Here is a 23,230-nt window from a genome sequence, read left to right on the forward strand (position 1 = left end):
CAGAATTGTGCAAGACAGATTGTGGTTCTACAGTAACACTAGCAGTAATAGGCGATTTATCTCCCACATCAGTATTAGGAATGTGGGCTCCAGAGTCAGGGAAAGCTGGATTCAGTCCCTTTCTGACTGCCTGATTCCAGATAAACCTCTTATCCCCTATAAGCCCTAGTTTCCACATCTTAAAATGAGGATAATCGCATCTATTTTATGGGGTTTTTGTGAGGAGAGAATGAGATAACGCACATAAAATTCTCAGCACAGTGCCTGGCATCTACTGAGAGGTTCATCAATGTCAATACCAATTATGATAATTCTTATTGTTTATGAGCTCAGTAAAATCAAGTCCACTCTCTCCGGACGCTTCTTTGAAAACGAAAAAAAACTACCATTTCCAAAGAGGCGCCACCCTCCTCTGGGATGGTCTGAATTCATGAGGCCCAGTATAGGAACAGTAAATTTTATTCGAGGCGCCTTTCCTGCTCCATGTTTCTGAAACTCTGTTGCCATCACTGCCCCAGGATGGAGGCAAATCCCAGCCAGCCACCCCAGCAGAGCAGTCCTGTTGTCTCACTGCCAGGCCAGGGCCCAAGGCACGGAGGAAAGGGCCACTTACCTTACACTGGTGGCAGCAGGAGCCATGAGCACACTCCGCCCCTGGCCTCAGGGTGCAATTAGAGGCATTGCAGCAGGGGTTGTTACATTCCTGGGGAGGCAGTGGGGTGGATGTGAGTTGGGGAGGGCCTTCACCATCCCCAACATTTTCCCCACCCTTGCCCACACACCCCTGGAACCCCAGCTCTCTAGCAACTCTCTCTCTCTCTTTTTTTTTTTTTCTTGAGATGGAGTCTCACTCTGTCACCCAGGCTGCAGTGCAGTGATGCAATATATCTCGGCTCACTGCAACCTCTGCTTCCTGGGTTCAAGCGATTCTCCTGCCTCAGTCTCCGAAGTAACTGGGACCACAGGCGCACGCCACCATGCCTGGCTAATTTTTGTATTTTCAGTAGAGATTGGGTTTCGTCATGTTGGCCAGGCTGGTTTCAAACTCCTGACCTGAAGTGATCCGCCTGCCTCGGCCTCCCAAAGTGCTGGGATTATAGGCATGAGCCACCGCACCTGGCCTAGAAACTTTTGACCTCAAAAATCATGTGACAGTTTTGTCACTAAGCTAATATGTACTTATCACAAGAACCATATGTATGCACAATCATTAGTAACATGACTTGGACACAGCTACATCTTTTTTTGAGACGGTCTGCAACCTTCTTCTCCTGGGTTCAAGCAACTCTCGTGCCACAGCCTCCCAAGTAGCTGAGATCACAGGCACACGCCACCATGCCCGGCTAGGACACAGCCACCTTTTGAGTATGAATAAATATTTATTTAGGCAAATATATAATTTATTTAGGCAAATATAATATAAAAAAATATATAAAATACCAGGCATTTTCTACACACATACATATATATTTATACTTACCTTATAAAATCATAGTATCCACAGTGCTTTTCACTTAATATAACATGTATATTTCTCCCTGTAACCATGTATTCTTCTAAAATTGACTTTTTAGCATAGTATATGGAAATTTTATGATTTGTTTTTCTAATCCCCAGTAGAATATCCAGACACCCCGTCTTTCATGGGTGCCCTCCTGCCCCCAACCCTCCTAGGATTTCTTATCTCATGCAAAGGGGCTGCTGGTGCAAGAGGCTGCTGGAACAACCTCTCCGAACAGTTTATGTCAACTCCTGGGCCTGTTTCCTTAGACTTTTTTCTCCATCCGCTTCTCTTCCTAAGCTCTTCCTGGCCTGGACCTTTCTGGAACAGAAAGGCCCAGGTGTTCCTTACTCTCCTCTCTTGCTTCCTGCCCCCCGGCCTGAGATTTTTAAAAGATGATGAGGCGCTCCAGTGACCCTGAGTGTCCTCATCACACTCTTACAGTATTCACAGGCCAATCCATCAGCCATTGAGGAAGAGTGTGTGGGGCTCCACACATCTCTCCACCACCGCCTTATGAGGCAGCCTTGTCCCCATTCCACAGATGGGGACGCTGCAGCTCAGGCAAGTCCAGTAGCTGGCCAAGGGACACACCTGCCGAATTCAAGTCAGGTCTGCCTGAGGCCTGCCTCATGTTTATCAACCTTATACCCCTAACTGTCCAGGGCTCTAGCATATTGGAGAGCCACATCCCATCCCCTGACCACAGACATCTGTCCACCTGTTTCCCCTAAGAGAAGGAACAGAACACTTTCCTCCCATTAATCTCCCACCACATTGGGCTCCAGAAAGACCTGTATTCCTGCCTTCCTAATGTACCGTATTTCTTCCCATGAAGGTACACGCTCCCCTTCCACCTGAAATGTGCCTTCCCTCCTGCGTGCCTCACTAACTCCTAATGCAGCCTTCAGATATGGGCTCCACAGTCACCTCCCACACAAGCAAGGAGGTTCCCCTCACATTATATATGTTCAGAGCACTGTGTCATTTGTCTTTCTAGCACTTGCCATGGACTGCATGTATATTCTTTCGCAATTATTTCAATATGTGTTTCTCTCACTAGTCTATCAGCTCCCCAAGCACAGGAACGATGTCATTTTTGCCATTCATCCTAACCCCAGGACCAGACACAGTAGCCCACACTCAGTGTGTCTGTAGAATGAGCAGCTGCTCAGAACCTAAGCCGACTGGCCACGCCCACTCTCAGGCTATTCCTCAACCCCAATGGGCCCTCCATGTTCCTACCACTCCCTTCTTTCTGATGGGTCTGGGTTGATCTCTCTGGGCTCATGGTGGTGGGGGTGGCATCCTTGACTAGTACTTATCCTATTCTGAAAGTGGCATGCTGGCATTAAAAAAAGAAAATCACATCATAGAGGTCACAGGCAGAGTGCGGTGGCTCATGCCCGTAATCCCAGCACTTTGGGAGGCCGAGGCGGGTGGATCATCTGAGGTCAGGAGTTTGAGACCAGTCTGGCCAATGTAGCAAAACCCTGTCTCTACTAAAAGCACACACAAAAAAATTAACCAGGTGTGGTGGTGCACATCTGTATTCCCAACTACTCAGGAGGCTGAGGCAGGAGAATCACTTGAACTCTGGAGGTGGAGGTTGCAGTGAGCAGAGATCATGTCACTGCACTCCAGCCTGGGCAACAGAGTGAGAGAGAGAAGGCTATAAAATCAATTTTTTTTTTCCATTTATACAGAACCTCAGTCTCACCCCCATAATTTACTGTTACTTGTTATCTACCCCAAATTGTTATCCATGTATAAACATACATATTTTCAGCCTTCAAAAAATAGAGATGAAACAATCCAGTTCTGCTTTCTGCAGAACCACATGCATTTGTTAAAAATGACCAGGCTCTGCCGTGTGCCCTCCACACTCACTATGAAGATCAGAAGGAAGGAGAAAGTTTACACATAAACAGTTCTGCCCCTTCTTCCTCCTAGCAGCCCTTTCGAGACTCGACAGCACTTCCTATATCCCCTTTCCATCATTTCTCCTCCAGCCTAAACAGCACAAGCTTGTTATTTTAAGCATCCTCATAAGGCCCCTGTTCAAGCCCAAATATCCAGCTGTGTGGCCTCCAGAATAAATTCCGTGCAGCTGGAGGGCCAAGCAGGCATGTGCAGCTCCACCGAAGAAGAGAGAGTCAACATGCCACGCGATTGTGGTTTCTGGTTAGACCAGACATTTACAAGAAGAACTGATCTTGGACGCTAGCGAGGCTGGCCACAAACTGGGAGAGGCAGCAGAAACACTCCATCTGGAAGCTTCTTCTCCGTATCTGATTTGTCATGGGGTATTGGATAGTTATGTGTAGGAAATGCCTGTGACTAAGAAATTTTCAATTGTGTTCTTTTTTGACCTTGAGCTTTGAAACCAATGCAAATTCTTCCCCTCCCCCTAGCACCATTGTGACCCCTCACCTCTTCTTCTCCACAGTCACACTCTTCCCCATCTTCCAGGTACCCATTCCCACACCTCCGGCCTCCATACAGCATCCTGGTATCTGGCATGTTGGAGAGACACATTCCACCGCCTGACTGCAGATATCTGTCCAGCTCTCTCCTGTTGCATCCATTGAACACTTTGGGAAAGGGGTGCCTGGCAGAGGACAAGGTTGGAATTAGTGGGGAATCTAAGCATCCAGCAGTCAGGCAGGTGTCACTCCTCCTGTCACTCCTGCTACCCGTGGGGCTGACTCCACCTGGGCTCAGACCCCCATTGTCTCACACACATACATTCTTGCCCCTTAGAACATTTACCGATACATTAATTTAGAATTCTTTCATCCTTAGTGATGAGATAGTAACCATCCCATAGCATTTTATTTTTCTCAGTCTGCATGGAGGAAGCATTTGAGAATCAGGAGTATCAATTTCTGCCCATTGCATGAGGGGGTTGCAATAAGTAAAAGGTTTGAGTGTGTTACAATAGGTCTCCCAAGCCTTAGTGCTGGAGAAAATACCAGTCAACCTAAACCTTTCCTGAAGCTGATATCAGGTGAATATTCTCTTGCAACAGAGGACCAGGCCAAAAAAAGGCCAAGATCATAAGTTTTATTTCTTTCTGGGCCAGTGATCTCATCGCTGTTCCAAGGATGCCGAGAGCACTCCAAACTCAACCAGCCAACTCATAAACGCATGCTCTTTATCACAGGAGCGTGGAAGGTCCTGGGTCCCACTATTGGTGAGAAGGACAAAAAGTACAACCATCTGGGTCTACAAAAGGAGAGTTATCCTGCTCCCACTTCTCTAAACCAATTAAAGGTTAAACCCTCCAAGAAATTGGAGATTTTCCTTCAGTGGGAAGGTATGCTACAAGGAATTTGTTACTAATCGTTACTGTTAAACTACCCAAATTTGTGAATAATTTAAAAATGAAGTGGAGTAGTAATCAATATAACTCTCAATGATTTGTCTTCAGATATGTTTTTCAGATTGAGAGAGAAACGGGTGGGCTTAACCATGAGCTTATAGGGATCCAGGCACGACTCTGAAGTTGTATCCTGCCTCATTCTTTTGTTGTTGTTGTTGTTGTTTTGAGATGGAGTCTTGCTCTGCTGCCCAGGCTGGAGGCTGGAGTGCAGTGGCACAATTTTGACTCACTGCAACCTTCGCCTCCTGAGTTCAGGTGATTCTCCTGCCTCAGCCTCCCTAGTAGCTGGGACCGCAGGCATGTACAACCACGCCCAGCTAATTTTTGTGTTTTTAGTAGAAACAGGGTTTCACCATGTTGGCGAGGCTGGTCTCAAACTCCTGACCTCAGATGAACTGCCCACCTCAGCCTCACAAAGTGCTGCAATTACAGGCGTGAGCTACTGCACCCAGTCAACATCATCCTTTCTATGTCACAGCTGAGAAGTAATTTTTAAAAATTAACACCAGAGGTCTAAGAAAGCTGCATTGTTTCTTGGAGGCATTGAAACACCATTCTCTAAGAAAGAATCATAAGCAGGCCCTAATGGTTTGGGGTGAAAGAACACAAGGTCCTATCGTGATGCCTTCCAAGGAGCCTGGAAGAACCCAAAGATTTGTGCTGCCTGAGTCCAGATGCTACAAGACAAGTCCTTTGAAGAAACTTCCTAATTTTCTTCAAAGGCTCTGGTTTTAAAAATCCCTCAACACCACAGGGAGATGCAGCTGCCTCTCCCTGTTCCTCACGGGTAACACAGCCTGCAAATTCCCTGAGAAGTCACTGTAGGGTGTATGGATGGCCCTCTTCTTCAACTTGTTCTGTTACATCCGAGCTTTCAGTGAAGCCTGGAATTGAAACGGCACTGATTCAACTCTCTTAGGATAGAAGAATTAAGGTTTGTGGCTATGATCAAAATGTGTCCTCATCAAAAATTCATGAAATTAAAAAGACACATGTGGCCAAGCCAATTTATAACTCAACCCCTTAAAACAGAAATTAAGTAAGTTTAGGGTTACACCAGCACCAAACCTCCTGCTGGAAAGTTAAGTTCTTGCCACACATTTGCCTTGGTCTTCTCTCAATTTCTTTGTTGTAAAAACCACATTTTTTTGGCCCCATCAGAAGTTTAAGGGAGTCTCAGTGGGACCAGCTGGGAGGAACTCCTGTGTCACACTGTCCAGGTGTGCCCACCCTCCTCCCCATCCTCCCTCTTCCTGTTCGACTCACCCAGTGGCAGCCGCCATGATGCACCCACCGTCAGCTGCACTGGCCGAGCAGCAATCCGCAGAATCATGAGTCATGCCAAAGTTGTGGCCCATCTCGTGGGCCATGGTGGCAGCCACGCCAATGGCATTCTCGGAGTGGTCCTGCTCAGAAGACAGAGTTGAGGTCAAGGTCCAGGGGACAGATCCGCCTCTGCCCCCTATCCCTGCCTTATCCTTAGCCAAGTCTTGCAGGTCTCCACCAATTCCACTGTCACTGAGCATACAGACTCTCTACATGTGCCTCTGACAGCAAGGCTGAATCTGCTGTCACTAGGAGGAAATCAAATGTTTAAAAGTCCATGTTTCTGAGTTCTCCAAGGTTGCGGACCACAACTGACCTACTGATGAACTTCCAGACCAATAAATGCTTTCTGAATAAATAAGAGGAAGATTTTTCCCCATTCTTCTTCTGAACATATATCCCTCTCCAGACATAAGGGAATCAACATAGAAAACACCACCTTAATTCAAACGTAGGGAGTACTTGGCTTAGTGTTTCCTGAGAGAGCCACACAAGACAGATACACTCCATGCACAGCACTTGGTGTACTGTCTGGTATGTAATTGTCAGATGCAAAAGCTAAAGAAATCAAGAGGAAAAAACCCAGCAGGAAAGAAGCAGCAGAAAGATTTACTAAACATGGATGTGTGTTTCCTGCATTATTTCATTTAATTCCCATTCTTATCCTATGATTATCAACTGTAAAACTATGTTTCTTTACAGCTGAGGACACTCATTAACTCCCCCAAAATCACACAGCTGTTCTTTGAATCCAACAGGCTCAGACCCTAGAGCCTGTGGTTTTGGCCATTATGCTACTTTGTCAATAAATACAGAATGGATAGAGGGACAGACAAATAGATGCAGAGAAGTCTTCCTCGATATGCACTTCACAGGTTAGAAATACAGAGTCAAAACAAATAGTCTCATGAAGTCAGAGTGAATTTCAAAAGAAGGCAGTAATTTCCTAACCATGACTTTGAGACAGGTTCTTGTTTCTTAATGACATATATAACAGCACACGACCTGGAATAAAAACATTTTTAACCTCTACTCTTTTACTATTTTCCAGTCCCTGGTTTGGAACATATGAGATCTAGTGATGAATGCATGTAATCTCTTCAGGGTTCCTGAGCTTGGAGATACGGAATGAACTATAATAAATGAAAATTCACCCTTGGGTACCTCCATCTCTTAGAACTTAATGACTTCATTTTAAACAACTGCCCTTCCTGATATCAAAGCTTTTTCTGCTACAATAATAAATATCAACTTTTTTTTGCAAAAGATGACCTCTGGTCTTGTAAGGCAGTTCAGCGCCTTCTGCCGCACACACACATGGGCTGAGACTCACCATGTTGACTCCTCCAGACTGGTACACAGAGCACATGGCCATGAGGGGGGCCAGGCCGATGGTGGTGCCGTGGAAGGACATGCCCCTGCAGGAGGCAAGGAGAGAGGGTGACCTGGGAGGGGACTGAGAGGGCTGTTCCAATGTGCCCGGGAGTAGGTGGCCATCCCGGGGTTCCTTGGCCCTGCTGACTTTCCCAGGTCATCCCCAAGGGTAGAGGCTGTTGTAATCAGGCCAACTGGACAACTTCCAGCTCACCACACCTCTCACTTCCTCTCACCTACTCCCTCATGACTCCAGAGAAACACAAAGAGAGAGAGAAAGGTCATTTATCCCCCACAATATACCCATAACCGATTCTTTGGAAGGAAATGGGCAGGGTTTGCAAAGCTGCATCGCATTCCTGCTGCACAGGAAAAGGTCAGAGGGAGAGGTTGATGGAAGGGTGGCACAGATTCTGATGCTGAAGTGAATCATGCCCACTTCCACCAGCTGCCGGGATCCAATGCCTTATCCCTGGCTCTGTGGTGTGAGTCCCCGGGGCAGGGGTGGGGGCATCGGGGCTGCAGCTGTGGGGCTGATGATGCTTCATTCCCACATACTCAGGGGCCAAGGAAACAGCTGTGTCCCATCAGGAGCCTCACAAAGTGCAGCTGGATGCAAGAATGAGCTGTTTCTGCCTTTGTTTTGCAATGGGATCCTCATCTGCCAGCAGCAAGCTGCATTTTCCCCAGTTGAATACATCCTTCTTTTAGTTACATACATCCAGGGTAGGGGAGAAGAAAAAAAAAAAAACTACCAGTGTTTCTGTGCATGCCACAAACATGTAATATATTTAAAGAATCTATGTGAAATTCATTATGTAGTACTTATCTCCATGTTTGTCTTCTTATCTAGACCATGATATCTTTGACAGCAAGACTATCTTAACTATTTTGGGATCAGTAGAACCTAGCACAGAATGTCACACATAGTGGGTATATAATAAATGTTTGCTGAATTACAGGCAGACTTATCTTCAGAGAAACAATCTGCAAAGAAATATGCAAAATCTATGTAAATTGTATGAAGTCCTACTAGTTATTTTCTAAAGGTTCCAAAGTTCAGGCCAAAAGTTCTAATAATCAAAGACTCTTCCTAGGCAAATGTATTGTCATGAAGTAATTGTTCACAGCCCAGGTTTTGGGACAGTTATTTTTCCCAGTTTCTTTAAAAGGATAAGCCAAGGTTTAAATGATTATTGGCTCAGCTATATTTAGGGAACAGAAGAAAAATGGTTTTAAGGCCAGGCATGTGTGACTCACGCCTATAATCCCAGCACTTTGGGAGGCCGAGGCGGGCGGATCACTTGAGGCCAGGAGTTCAAGACCAGCTTGGCCAACATGGTGAAATCCTGTCTCTATTAAAAATAAAAAAATTGGCCGGGTTTGGTGGTGCATGCCTCCAATCCCAGCTACTTGGGAGGCTGAGGCACTAGAATTGCTTGAGCCCGGGAGGCAGAGGTTGCAATGAGCCGAGATGGTGCTGCTGCACTCCAGCCTGGGCAACAGAGGGAAACTCTCTCTCAAAAAGAAGAAGAAGAAGAAGAAGACAAACGGTTTTATTATCTATATGCCTTTTGTTGTAACTGCCTCAAAATAACTCCAGAAGTCAACACTAATAAATACCAAATAATCACCCTGGGGCACAGTCACATGTGACCCCCATCACTGTCTCTCTGGGGCTGATGAAAATCTAGCACAATCCCTCCTCAATGTCTCCCTCCAGCCAAACCCTCAGTTCCTGCACTGTCTCACACTTCAACTCTCTCAGGCACTCAGCCCTGTGCCCCTTGGGAACCAAGTGAAGGACAACACAAGGAGCCCCCTCTCCTGTGCCTGTGTTGGGAGATCAGCTCATGTATTAGAACAAAGTGCCAGGAAGATTGAGATGAGCCTCTTAGAAAGTCTAAGACCTGACCAACAGTCAGTCCCTTCCCAAATATATACGCAATTATTTCAGATGCTCAATGGAATATGGGTAAGTCTAATTTTCCCATTAGACTGTAAACACGTCTTAAGACTAATGTGACTCAGGCTTTTAAACATTTTCTGGGGTATGCTGGGTACAGAGCGCATGTTTAGGAAATGCCTGATTCTCTGGACCAGGGAGTCAGAATGGCCTTGTACAACCAACACTCGCCATGGGGCAAACTCTGAGCATGTGCACGGTGGGCAGAGGCTTTGCAGCCAAGGACAACACAACATATGGAAAAAGGCTATTTACGTGATTAATTGGGCGTTGTCATGGTACTTCTGGGCAAGCAGCTTGCGCCTCCAACTGAGAAACGACCAGAGGGTAGAGTATGGATTCTCTGAAACTTCACACATGTTCCCGTGAGTCCACACTTCCAAGCCCACGAGAGCAATCCGGATGTTCAAGGATCGGTAAAACTGAAAGGACACAGAAAAACACGGTATGTCTCAAACCACCTGGGATTTAAAAGCCCCTTCCTTTCATTCTGCTGGAGCTTGAGATTAGAAAGAAAAAAACTAAAACTAAAAAATAAAAATAAAAATAAATTAAAAAAAAAAAAAAAGCCCCTTCTCAACCTAAGAACTCAGAGCACAGATACCAGATTTCTCTTCTGCCCATGGCTCCAAGGGAAGGAGGCAACTGGTGTTATTGACATTTTTTAGAAAGGGAAAATGAGGTCCTGAGAGAGAGCAGGACATTCTGGTGGCAGAACTGCGGTGACTTTGCTTAGAGATGACTGAGATAAGAGATAAAATTGCTTTCAGATATGAACAGGTCTATCATGTGGAAAAAGGGTTAGCGTTGTTCTGCATGATTTTTCAAGTAGGGCTTAGGTCAACAGGTAAAAGAGACAGAAACATACATTTCATTTTAAAATAGGAAGAAGGCTTTCAAACAAAGCTGGTCATGAGATAGCTCAGAGTTGAGCTTTGCTGTCTTCTGTAATCAGTGCCCTTGGCCAGGTTGTCTGGTACCATTTTTTCTCCCAATTTCTTACATGGGCCTTATCTTTCTTATGGGTATCTCAAAAGTTCTCTTGTATATGGATTTTTAAAAACCGTTTCATTGAGGTATAATTTGCATACCATAATACCCACCTATTTTAGGTGTACAGCCCAATACGTTTTTGGTAAATTTACCAAGTTTTAAAGCCATCACCAGCCAAGCGTGGTGGCTTATACCTGTAATCCCAGCAATTTGGGAGGCTGAGGCGGGCAGATCACCTGAGGTCAGGAGTTTGAGACCAACCTGACCAACATGGAGAAACCCCGTCTCTACTAAAATACAAAATTAGCTGGGTGTGGTGGCGCATGCCTGTAATCCCAGCTACTCAGGAGGCTGAAGCAAGAGAATCGCTTGAACCCAGAAGGTGGAGGTTGCGGTAAACCGAGATTGTGCCACTGCACTCCAGCCTGGGCAACAAGAGTGAAACTCCATCTCAAAAAAATAAAAATAAAATAAAGCCATCACCATCATCCAGTTTTAGAATATTTTCATCACATCAGTAAAATCCCTCATGTCTATTTACAGTCATTTCCCATTCTCACCCTCAGTCCCAGGCAACCATGCAACTACTTTGTTTTTATTCTGCCTTTTCCGGACATTTGTTTTACAATATATGGTTTTGCGTGTCTGGCTTCTCTCACTTACCATAATGTTTTTGAGATGTATCCACGTGGTAGACTGTATCAGTTGTGATTTCTCTTTATTGCTGAATAATATTCTTTTGTATGGATATATCAAATTATATTAATACATGGATTTTTTAAATAAAATGTCTCCCACTCATTTTGGAAGTAAATGAGTATCAACGACATAAAAGTGCATAGATATGCTTATTCTTCAAATTTTCTTCCCCATCCCTGGATAGTCTCAGGTTTTGTCAAGGATGGAATAAGCAAGTTGCAAGCAATAGACTACAGAGGTTGTTAGTAATCTTCAGGGTTTTGTGCAAACCAGAGATCCTGAAATTCTATACGCAAGATCTGACTCAACCTCCTCGAGGCTAGAGCTGCATCTAACCTTTATGGCCTGGCATCTTTCATCTCATACAAATATAAGGAGGAAGAGGGTTTTCTTTAAAACTAAACCACTGGAAGGTGTGAGTACAACAGGTTTTTTGATGGGTCCACCCTACAAATACTGAGCCCGTGACTTAATAAAAAGCCCCATGTATGGAGAGTTCGTATGAGCAGAAGATACCATCTTAATCCAAAATTGGTAGGTACTGCCCCAGCTAAAAAGAATAATCATAGCACCAACATCTTTCCATCTCTTTTTATGTACTAGGCACTGAGGCTTAGAGAAGTTAAGGAACTTGCCCAAAGTTTCAGCAAGAAGATAGTGGAGGCAGGATGAAGTCCTAAATTACAGCCTCAGAGCCTATGTGTGACCCTTTACTGCCTCCGTGCTGCAGTATCGACACATCCAGATAAGCCACTTGCTCCAAGAAACGCTGGTCAAGATGGGCTCAAGATTCAGTGAAATATCAGTTTATTTCAACGGAAATTTTGATTTTTCCGTTTTGTGCCAGTTCAATCGTTAACAGAAAATAAAAGGTTCAGATTCCAATTTGAATTTGCTTTCCTAGGGAGCTTTTCAAGGAAGTAAACTTGGCTTTTTTTCACAGTTACAGAAAAACATTTTGGATTGGGTTCATGATTCAGCACAGGAGTGCAATTCATTCCAGTTTTAGTTCAACAATAGTTCAGTTCAAGTAGCTGGGTCAGCAAGCTCCAGAGAAGTGGGCGTGGCTTCCCTCACCAGCCAGGAGTGACTAACAGCAGCCGCGAGGAGAGAGCCAAGACAGGATGCATGGGCCACCCAGGCTTAGGGCTTTCAGTAAGGACTGGGGCTTGCTGGTGCCTCTCTTCTCCCTTCACTTGTCACCAGCACCCTTGGCTCCATCACCTACCCCACAGAGGGGATACCCAGCCAAGTCCCCACCTGCCAGGTCCCCAAACAATGGATGTCACATGGGTGAAAGCAGAGTCGGCCTCCCATATTCTCCCCAGGGAAACAAGCTTCCCATGTTTTCCCAGATGTTGAGTGTTTGGGTTGTAGGATTATTTAAATGTTATTCTTGAGTGAGTCAGGAGCTAGAGAGAGGACTGGACTGTGTCCCTAGAGTCTGTCCTTCCAGGAAATACCAGTGTTTGACTTTCACCTGTCACTGACCACTGACTTGTGTTTCCAGAGCCATCTAGGGCAGAAAAAAAAAACCATGGGCATGGAAACTGCCATCACATGACTTCAGAACGCTAATATATTTGCCTATTGGTCCCTAAAAAATATTTTAAGTAATCTCCTATATTCTCTAGTGTTTAGGAAAAAATGATTTTCCTTTTAGGCCTGGAATTCATGAATCCCTAGCAGGCCCAAGGTTAAGCTTCATCAATGTTATGAGTGTTCTAAAATTGTGCAATAATCGTTACCAGATTCTCAAAGAGACCTGTGATCCCAAACACATTAAAACCTACTTTTAAAAACTATATACTTCTAGCCTACCAAGAGGCTACTGTCGTTCTAGGTTACCTATTCTGCATTTTGTACTATAACAAATATCCTCTTTCTTATACACAATGTATTTCCAAGTCCCAGACCAGCCTATTCTAGTAAAATTCAAAAATGTAGGTATTTCCCAAGAGCATCTTGTAAAAGGTCCTGACCTAGGAAAGTTAACCATTTGCACATCCTTCCTAAGAGGCAAGACATAATTTCAGGATAGTTTTACACATGGAGACTTTACAGATTAGCCCCAAGTAACTCACTTCTCATACAACCCACTTCTCAAGCAACCCACTTCTCAAACAGCCCACTTCTCAGACAACCCACTTCTCAAACAGCCCACTTCTCAAACAGCCCACTTCTCAAGGCTGTGTGTCTTTCCCACCCTGACCCACCTCAGTTCCCTCCTAAGTCAGAGAATCCCTGGGCTTCGTATCTGGAGGAACCTTAAAGAACCTTAAAGGATTCTTAAACTGGGCTCTTCCATGCCCAAGCTGCTTGGGATCCACTGCAGAGGTAAGAGGAAGGGGTCAGAAGGACAGTGTTCTGGGTCCTCACCCCTGCTCCCGCTTAGAGCAGTCTGTTTTCATTCAACTTTTATACTAGACATTGGCATAAGATTTCATTTTTTAAGATTCCACCAGAAAAATAAAAATAACAAAAAAAAAAGAAAAGAAAAAAATGTGACTCAAAGAAAATGAGTTACTTGCCTAAGGGTATGTAGTTCAGGGCTCTGTCATGACCGCCCTGGGCCTCTATGGCATTGCTCATTCCCTTTCAGAAGATGGCTGGGGCAGCCAATCCAGTAGAAGGCAGCTCCAGTGCCCTTGGAAGTGCTGGCACCTGGCACCTTTCCCACAAAGTACACACCTGGTCTCACCTTATCAACATAGTTGGCGATCTCTATGAGCTTGTGTTTGGTGGCGTCCTGGTCTCGTCGATTCTTCTGAAACTAAATGGGACAAGCAGAGTCATGTGAGATCCCAGAACCTCTTGCAGGGTGCTTCCTGTGCCCCATTACTTGTCTTTGAATTTGCTCTTATTTTCTTCTGTCTTCTATAAGCCGTCATTTTTATGCAATTGTCTTCCCCACCACAGTAAGAGCTTATGGAGGGCAGTACCTGTCACATCTATCTTTGTATCCACAGCTACTAGCTCAGTGCAGCACACACAGTAGGCATGTAATAATTATGCATGGAGTTGAACTGCCTTCCTCTAACCCTTGAAGCACATCTTATTCTCCTGCCCTTCAAACTACAAGGCCTCTAACAAACTCCCACTGGGGCTTAGGAGGACTGATCCAATCCTCACCTCGGTCATCACCGCAACATGAAGCCACCATCGCACAGATCTCACAAGGCTTCCCTACATGTGGTCAATCAACAATGATCGAATTGTTGCTGAATGCCTGCTATGGGCAAGGCATTGCGCTTAGCACTATGTAGGACCCAGAGAAGTGTGAGATCTTGGTCCTAGCCTAGAGGAGCTTCAATTAAAACAGAAAGGGCCAGAAATAACTGTGGCAGATCCTGAGTGACAGATCCTGTACTTAAGGAGTATACAACTGAAATGGTCTGAGAAAACCTGCCTGGAAAACGCACATAGAAAAACCACAGTAGGAGGCCATGTGAATGGCATGAATGCTAATGAGGAGGACCATAAGACACTGGCAAATAGGCTTCATCTTGCACACCACTCAGATCCACTGGCAATGCCTTCTACAGTGAGGAGAATTCTGAGACTGCATCGATTCAATCAGACATTTCTTTTTTTTTTCTTTTTTGAGACTGAGTCTTGCTTTGTCGCCCAGGCTGGTGTGCAGTGGTGCAATCTTGGCTCACAAGCTCTGCCTCCCAGGTTCAAGCGATTCTCCTGCCTCAGCCTCCTGAGTAGCTGGGATTACAGGTGCTCACCACCAAGCCCGGCTAATTTTTGTATTTTTAGTAGTGATGGGGTTTCACCATGTTGGTCAGGCTGGTCTCAAACTCCTGACCTCAAGTGATCCATCTGCCTCGGCCTCCCAAAGTGCTAGGATTACAGGCGTGAGCCACCATGCCTGGCCGCAATCAGACATTGCTAACCAAGCATAGGAAAGAAAGCTGTGTTCCATTAGAAATATCTGCCATGGGTACCAGAAAGAGGACATTTCAGTGTGAATACCTTCTATTTACCATTCCTGCCTCAAAAAAATAGATCTCTCTGAGCTGCGATGAAGGAAAGCTTCACGGTGTAAAGAGAAAGCCTGCTACAACTGCAAGTTAAATTTGAAAATGATGGGCATGTCCTGTATACTGCCATTGTTACATAGAATCTGGGTCCTCTCTAATTTATCTTGGGTACCCACTGTACATGTTACTTCAATTCTGAACCTTCACGTCCTTCCTCCACTCTATCCTGCAAGAGTATCTAAGCAAGAAACAACAAGAACAGCCAAGTAAAACACCCTGGGATATTTGTTCGGCCAGAGGTGTGTCCCAGCCCTGACACAGGGAAGAAATCCACCATTTCCCTTTCAGCACAGCTTGTGGACATTCTCAGGCTTCCTTAAAACTGCCACTCACCAGAAGAGAATCTGTCACCACCGCTTTCTAGAGTGAGATTCAGTGAGACACTGTAACTTAGACCTTTCCAAGGTGTTAATCCAGGAGTTTCTCATTCTAGAGGTCTCCTGTTTCTAAATTGGTCTCTCAGCACAGATAGCATTGCAGCATTTCCATTCATTTAGTAATATTTATTAGACCATCAGGGTCAGATTTCGTTGTCTTTCAAAAAAATATTAACCTTCTTCTCTTCAAAGAACTGCCTAATGAGACCACCATAATTTAAGGAGTGAATTCTGTTGTCCAGAGTAGTCTGAAGCAGGAGTCGGCAAACCTTTCCTGCAAAGGTCAGATTAGGCTTTGTGGCCATATAGTCTCTGCTACAACTCTTCAACTGTGCAGTGGTGGCTCGGAAGCAGGCCTGGATGATACAGAAACCAATGGGCCTGGCTGTGTTGCAGTAAAACTTTGTTTCCAAACACACAGTACAGGCTGGATGTGACCATGGGGTATAGTTTGCAGACCCCTGATCTAAAGAAAGGACTGTCTCAAGCTTACATTTTCTAGGGTGACACAGCAGGTACCACATGCAGCACCATCCTTTCCCAGCCACTTGGCACTGTACCAGCATCATGGAAGTCCTCTACAGGCCTGTGTTTACAGCTATCCTGTCTACCCCTACAACAGTCCACCTTACTCTTTATTCCGCCCCGGATTCCGTTCCACCTGGGGAATGAATAAACTAGAAGCTCCCACCGAGGACCAGGGAGCGAGGAGCTGCCTGCTCACTTTTACTGCTGACAGCTCTCTCTCTAGGCAGCAGCAGCGTCTTGCTCTCCCTATCTGTGTCTCCACTTCCTCCTCTGCATTCAGAGCCGCAAGGTGAAGGCTGTCCTGTCTCGGCAGGAGGTTATAAATCATGGTAAAGCAGCCCTCCCCTTTCCTGCCATCCCATCCTCTCAGATTGATTAATTAATTGTCAAGAATATATTTCTGTCTGCAGAGGATGGAGACAGGTGGAGAGGGGATGATTCGTGAGCCTGTGAACCCAGCCTGGCCTGTTACACCCCCACCCCAGTCCCTCAAATGAATCATTCAAAGCCTTCAGCGGAGGGGTGCCCAGGGCTCTGAGAAATGAGCACATTCCTTTATCCGCCACGGCTGCATGAATCACAGCCCTGCTGGGAACCCAGGGCTGTTGCTGAGATGCTCTCCTTTGTAGGAGAAAGATGGCTCTAGGTGACACCAGAGTCCCCGAGGCACCTTGAGCAGACACTTTTTCTCTGGGGGTGTGCTGTGACCCTGGAGGTCAGGAGACAGAAGATGTCTAATCCCTGCCTCCCCCCATGCTGCCCACTTCTCCAGCTGCTGGAGATTCACACCCAGTGGGTTTTAAAACCTGCACAGAATTCCTCTGAGAACAGTGCAAGGCCAAAGGGGAGAAACACCCCACCTTTAAACTAGAGCAGTTGGGCTCTATATACTTAAATATTGGGATTCCCAGGAACTGCCATCTAACCAAAGGATTCTGTAGCTGAAAGAAATGACTCATGACCATTGTACTAGATGATCACAGATGCAAAGCTTAAATGGAAAAATGTCCCAGAGTCAGAGGAGCTCGGTTTTCTTCCACCAGTCCTCCCACGACGGGCAGTCGTGCAGGGCAGGCCAGAGTCAGTTCTCTCCTCCCATGACTTTGGAGCCTCAGCTGGCTTTTAAACCAGCTTTGGATTTTGCTCCCCACACTATTCCCCCATCCTATACACACACGAGTCTTTGGAGAGGAAACAGAAAACATAGAAAACACACACACACACACACACACACACACACACACACAGCTGTTGGAAAAACCAATATCAACATCAATTAAAAAGCTAAACGCTTTTCAAAGCAGAGCACAATGTTCCCTCGGTCTGGAATGCCCTTCATCTCCACTCCTCTGCCCAGTTAACTCCTCCTTGTCTTTTAAGACAGCTTCAAGGGCCACCTCCTTCTGCCACTAACTAACATCCAGTGACTAACACTCAAAGACCTTCTGGCCTGCAGCCTAGTGCTCTCCCCATACTACCAGGCCCTGCCGCCAGGACACGTGCTTTGGAAATGTGACTAGATATAGGCGACTTAGACTGAGCTCTTTGGGGAGATGGTAGCTAAACCATGCGGATGGGATACAGACAGACTGGAGTAGCGATGGGCTCTATCCTCAGGAGAGACCAAGGCCAGTGTCTGCCCTGCTCCAACACAGAGAGCGCTCAGCTCATAATGACATCCAATGCACACAAGACGCGCTTAGTACTTATATGATGGAGACGCTAAACACAGTGAGAACTGGAGGTAACATCTGGCTAATTTAGGCAAATATGGGCTCAGGGGCCTAAACTCACTCTTTAAGTGTCTGCTTCAATGTTAGAGAAGCTTTCCCTAATTCCCAAAACCATGTTGAATCCCTCATTATCTGCGCTCTCATCCCTCCTAATGGTCCATCTTAGTGCTTATCACACTTTGGACCTACAGGTTTGTGTGCTGTTACTGCAAACTCTGCGATGCCAGGGGAGGGTACGTCTTCTTGAGAGCTATATGTCCAGGTGCTTAGCACATAATAAAAAATCAAGAGATCATTGATGAATAAATGAAATATATGATGAGCCAGGTGAGGGTTCATCAAATCTTAGAACCTGTCTGATTTGAGGAACATGGTGTTAAGGGCTGAACTGCTGTGCCTTTAGGTTAGTAGTTCTCAAACTTGCCTGTACAACCCAATCGCCCAGAGGTCTTGTTAAAACATGGATTCCTAGACCCCATCCTGATGGTCTGGGATTCAGGTGGTTGGGGGTAGGGCCCAAGAATTTGCATTTTATATAAGTTCACAGGTGCTGCTGACGCTGGCAGTCTGGGAACCACATTTTGGGGACCATGGCTTGAGGTCATCATTTGGCATCATTTGACATGATTATAAAAATGGACCCACACACATGGGCAAGAACACAGTTTTCAGTCGGATGACTAGGAATGTACTTATTATCTTTGCAAACAAAAAAGAGTTTTAGAATTTCCATGGACAATTCATGGGTTCCTAAGAATAAACACCAGAACCTTAAGGTCTTCAGACCCAGTTCAAGAAATGTTAATCAGATAACTGTCTTGATTTTCTATGTGATTGATGTATCAAGCCAGGAGAGGCCTAGCTGTGTGGGGCGGGGGGCGGGGGGCGGGGGGAGGGGAACAAAGGGTCAGGGGAGTGAGGGGAGTTCCCCCCAGCCATGTTTAAAATGGCAAAAAGAGCCTTTGGTCAGATTTTTTTTTTCTTTGAGATGAAGTTTTGCTCTTGTTGCTCAGGCTGGAGTGCAGTGGCACGATCTCAGCTCACTGCAACCTCTGCCTCCCAGGTGCAGGCAATTCTCCTGTCTCAGCCTCTCATGTAGCTGGGATTACAGGCATGCACCACAATTCCCAGCTAATTTTGTATTTTTAGTAGAGACGGGGTTTCACCATGTCGGCCAGGCTGGTCTCAAACTCCTGACCTCAGGTGATCCACCCGCCTTGGCCTCCCAAAGTGTTGGGATTACAGGCGTGAGCTGCTGCGCCCAGCCCTTGGTCAGACTTAAGGTCAAAATCATAGATGAACTGGAGAAAGATAAATAGGCAACATTTCCCCAAACAGTCTGGAGCCTGGAATGGAAAGCTATCAAGAGAGCAGTTTTTCTGTCAAACCCATTGCCTCCCCCTTACCTCTGCATAATCAGCCACGAGGTAAAGCTCCACATACTTCATGGAGTTTAAATCTTCCCTTTTCATCTAAGAAAGAGAAACAGATCAGCGCTATAGAAATGGTGGACTTGGCCTCATTTTTAAAAAACTGCTAAGAAACAGAGCTGCTGGAGAAGCAGCAGCTACCTCCGTAATGATTTTGTCATTGGGCACTAGAGATGTTCTTGGCTGTGGTGGCCGTCACTCACATAACACCTTCCACTGCCATTTGGTTATTGCTGGAGGCTGCTCTGGGACACTGGATTCAGTCCTTTATTCTTAGAAAATACTGAGATGAGCTGGTGAGCACAGGCAGGACAGAGGCCAGCGTACGAGAGGGAGTGTGCTAACCACCACGTTCCCACAGAACCTCGAAACCTCAAAACCTCAAAACACCCTGTTGTTTTCAGTATGAATCAATATGAGGACTGTGTGCATAGGGTGTAGTGTCTACTCCAATAGGGAAGGCATACTTTTCTTTCCCACTTTTTTATTCTTATTTTTTTGAGGCAGGGTCTTGCTCTGTCACCCAGGCTGGAATGCAGCGGTGCCATCTCGACTCACTGCTATCTCCGCCTCCCGGGTTCAAGTGATTCCCGTGCCTCAGCCTCCCAAGTAGTTGGGACTACAGGTACCCAGCCACCACGCCCAGCTAATTCTTGTACTTTTAGTAGAGATGGGGTTTCGCCATGTTACCCAGGCTGGACTCAAACTCCTGGCCTCAAGCAATCTGCCTGCTTTAGCCTCCCAAAGTGCTAGGATTATAGGCATGAGCCATGGCACCCAGCCTTCTTTTCACTTTTTAAGCTTTCTGAAGTCAGCATCTGAGTGTTTTAAAGGTAGTGGTGCTTTCCCCAAAAGCAGTTATTCTATTATGAGGGTATTTCACACTCAACAATGACTTAGAATAAAAGAAAAACACTATTTCCTTCTTCTTAGGCATCACCCTTCAATTTAGAAATACTCCTGGATTCAAAGTAAGCAACCTCAGAGGGGACAAGTCTGTCCCCAGGTTGGGCCTCAAAACTCACCCTGCGAGGTCGCTTCTTGGTCTGTTGTGTAAACTGAAGAGCCCAGTCCCTGGTGCTGAGCTTGGAGTGCCCGAACCCACAGTTTCCCGGGGGCGGCTTGAGATGTTCAGATCTGTAAATAAGGTGTTGGCCCTCGCTGTCAGGGAGGGGCTCGATGACGTAGCTGAGGTTGCTGCTCACCGTAATCAGTCCTCTGTTGAGAGGAGAAATAGAAACTCTGGTCAAAGATTATGGTTCTGAAAAAGTCCCTTGTGTAGGTCTCAGTTTCTCCATATGCAAAATGACATAGTGGGTTTTGATCATCGGTTCTTAACCTCATTATGGGGCCATGTACCCCTTTGTGAGACTCTGATGCAAGCTCACACTTCCTCTCTAGAGAAATGTACATATACATAAAACGTGGTGCATGAGCTCAGGGCACTTGGACCTTCCCCACCCACCCCACCCCACCCAACCACCACCATCAAGCTCATCGTGAGGCTCCAGGTTAAGAATCTCTGGACTGGGAAATCTCAAAAAGTTCTGAAAAGGCTGTACCTGTGACACTTAAAACTTATGAAGGATGGTAGGTCCAGGATTCCAAAAAGCCTCCCAAACCAAAACATGGCATAGGACAAATCATGGGTCAAAACTTTAGAGACTCAGAAAAAGCAGTACAGTGGCCAGAGAAAGAACAGTGGCCTGCAAGTGAGGTGACCCAGGTTCTGGATTTAGCTCCAACATTCAATTGTCATATGCTCTTCAACAAGCAACTTAAATCTCTCCAAGCATCAGTTTTCTCATCCCTAAAATGGCAATTATAACTTATCAGGACTCCTGGATGACTAAGTGGAAAGACAAGGGTCTTTGTGCTTGGAAACTAAAGCTAGATGCATCAGTGATGACGTGCCTACCTGTCCCAACTGCCCCACGTCAGCACGGCAGTTATTTGGTGAAGTGACATCCACCACCAAGCATGAGTGACTACTTTTTTTCCTCCCTTGATTATAGATACTAGCATTGAACTCAGAATAAACTCATGGAGCCCTTACTGTGTCCTACACATAATCTAGACATAATCCTTTTCCTCGAGAAACTCACAGTCATCTGGAGGACAGTCACACACATTTACTGAGCTCCTGCTGCGGGCCAGGTTATCATGCTAGTTGCTGAGGATGGAATAGTGAACAAGACACACCAAGTGCCTACCCTTGTGAAGCGTTGAGTCTAAACATTGGAATAAGTCACTCTAATGTATAACAGAGAGAGCAAAAAGTTTCATCACCCCTTGGACTGGAGGCAGCTGCTCCAAGTGTTACATCACCAAGGCTTCTGAGGGCTTTTCTAGCCTCAGCAAGAAAGAAGACCATGACTTATGATCTATTGCTATTGCTAATGATCAGTGAAGGCCCAGGCAGCAGGCATTTGTCATCCTTGATACAATGAGATAAACATGATTGTAAAGGTATGTAATCAAGGCTCAGGGGGAGGAGGAAGCCCAGGAGTAAGCCCTACAGACTCTAGCAGCATTTTGTATGCTCTAAAACCTCAGGCAGGCTCTCATCCATCCAGAGAGCTCAGAACCTACAGCATCTCCAACCCAGTCTTTGCCACTGTAAATTGGCAGGACCTCTCTCTTAGCTTATCTCAGCTTCGACCTCCACCACAACCGCCACGTGGGATTCCCGCCCAGATTTTGCCCTTTGGGAAGAGCCTGTGACGCTCTCAGGAAAATCAGCGCCAGGCTGTGATGGGCAGCAGCTTTTCCCGGATCCCATCCCTGGCTGACCTCATTCCAGATCCAGGAAGCCTGATGACTTCCTGGCTGCCTCACCCAGGCTGACGCAGCAATACGCGACCACCCCCTCTGACAGACATGTAAGGTACTCCCTGAACATCTGGGGGTGGGAGCGGGGCAAGGAGCAAGGGTCGCATCCACTCCCTAATCCAGTCAGGAAAGGGCAGAGGAGAGAGCTGCTACACACATCCTGTTCCCAAGTTATCTTTTCATCCCAGCCAACCAAGGCCTCTCCCATCACCTCAGTTTCCCCTGATGGCTACACACTTTGGGAACACAGAGGGCTTGACCACCAATGGATGGTTCTGTGTGCACAGGTTGTGGCTGCCAAGATTACACCCAGTGAGTGGAAAGTTCCATAGAGGAATCGGGGAAAGTTCCAGTGGAGGGTCACAAGGTGCAATTGATCTGGCATCACTTGAACAAGCCTGTGAGCTAAACAGGACAGAGACCAAGCCAAAGTGTGGTGCACAATAAATAAGAATCCTCACAGTGGCTGCAGATTATAGAGCCTTTGCTACGGACTTGGCACTGTGCCAAGTGAGCATTTTATTATTCCCACCACCTTCCTAGGAACCTTACAAATATTGTCCCCAATGTACAAATGGGAAAACAAAGGCTCAGCAAGGTTAATTAACCCAAAGTCACATAAATACTAAGAGTAAGAGTAGGGATTTGTTTTTTGTTCGTGTTTCATCAACTGTTATTTTAAGTTCCAGGGTACATGTGCAGGGTGGGCAGGTTTGTTACACAGGTAAACATGTGCCATGTGATTTGCTGCACAGATCAGTCCATCACCTAGGTATTAAAGGAGTCGGGATTTGAATGGAAACATTCTAGTTTCAAGTCCCACAACTTTACCCTGACCTTCCACTGCCTCAGTCACGATAGTCCAGTAGAGGCTGGGCGCGGTTGGGAGCACTTTGGGAGGCCAAGGCTGGTAGATTCCCTGAGCTCAGGAGTTGGAGACCAGCCTGGGCAATATGGTAAAACCCTGTCTCTACTAAAAATACAAAAATTAGCCAGGCTTGCTGGCGGGCGCACCTGTAATCCCAGCTACTCGGGAG

The 23,230-nt window shown here is 46.0% G+C and overlaps 1 protein-coding gene across 2 annotated transcripts in view; it reads right to left on the minus strand.

Moving 5' to 3' along the window:
• The window catches only part of ADAM19 (ADAM metallopeptidase domain 19), a 98,640-nt gene that overhangs the window by 22,158 nt on the left and 53,252 nt on the right, over positions 1-23,230 (minus strand). For both annotated transcript variants that reach the window (XM_025389279.1, XM_025389278.1), the window contains exons 6-13: positions 20,387-20,579; positions 19,338-19,403; positions 13,946-14,017; positions 9,808-9,974; positions 7,546-7,630; positions 6,153-6,292; positions 3,935-4,112; positions 614-703 (exon numbers count right to left, since the gene is read on the minus strand). In XM_025389279.1, coding sequence (XP_025245064.1) covers positions 614-703; positions 3,935-4,112; positions 6,153-6,292; positions 7,546-7,630; positions 9,808-9,974; positions 13,946-14,017; positions 19,338-19,403; positions 20,387-20,579 — 991 coding nt within the window. The remainder of the gene's footprint in view (positions 1-613; positions 704-3,934; positions 4,113-6,152; positions 6,293-7,545; positions 7,631-9,807; positions 9,975-13,945; positions 14,018-19,337; positions 19,404-20,386; positions 20,580-23,230) is intronic.

Source organism: Theropithecus gelada, chromosome 6, assembly GCF_003255815.1.
Source record: "Theropithecus gelada isolate Dixy chromosome 6, Tgel_1.0, whole genome shotgun sequence".
Lineage (NCBI taxonomy): Eukaryota > Metazoa > Chordata > Mammalia > Primates > Cercopithecidae > Theropithecus > Theropithecus gelada.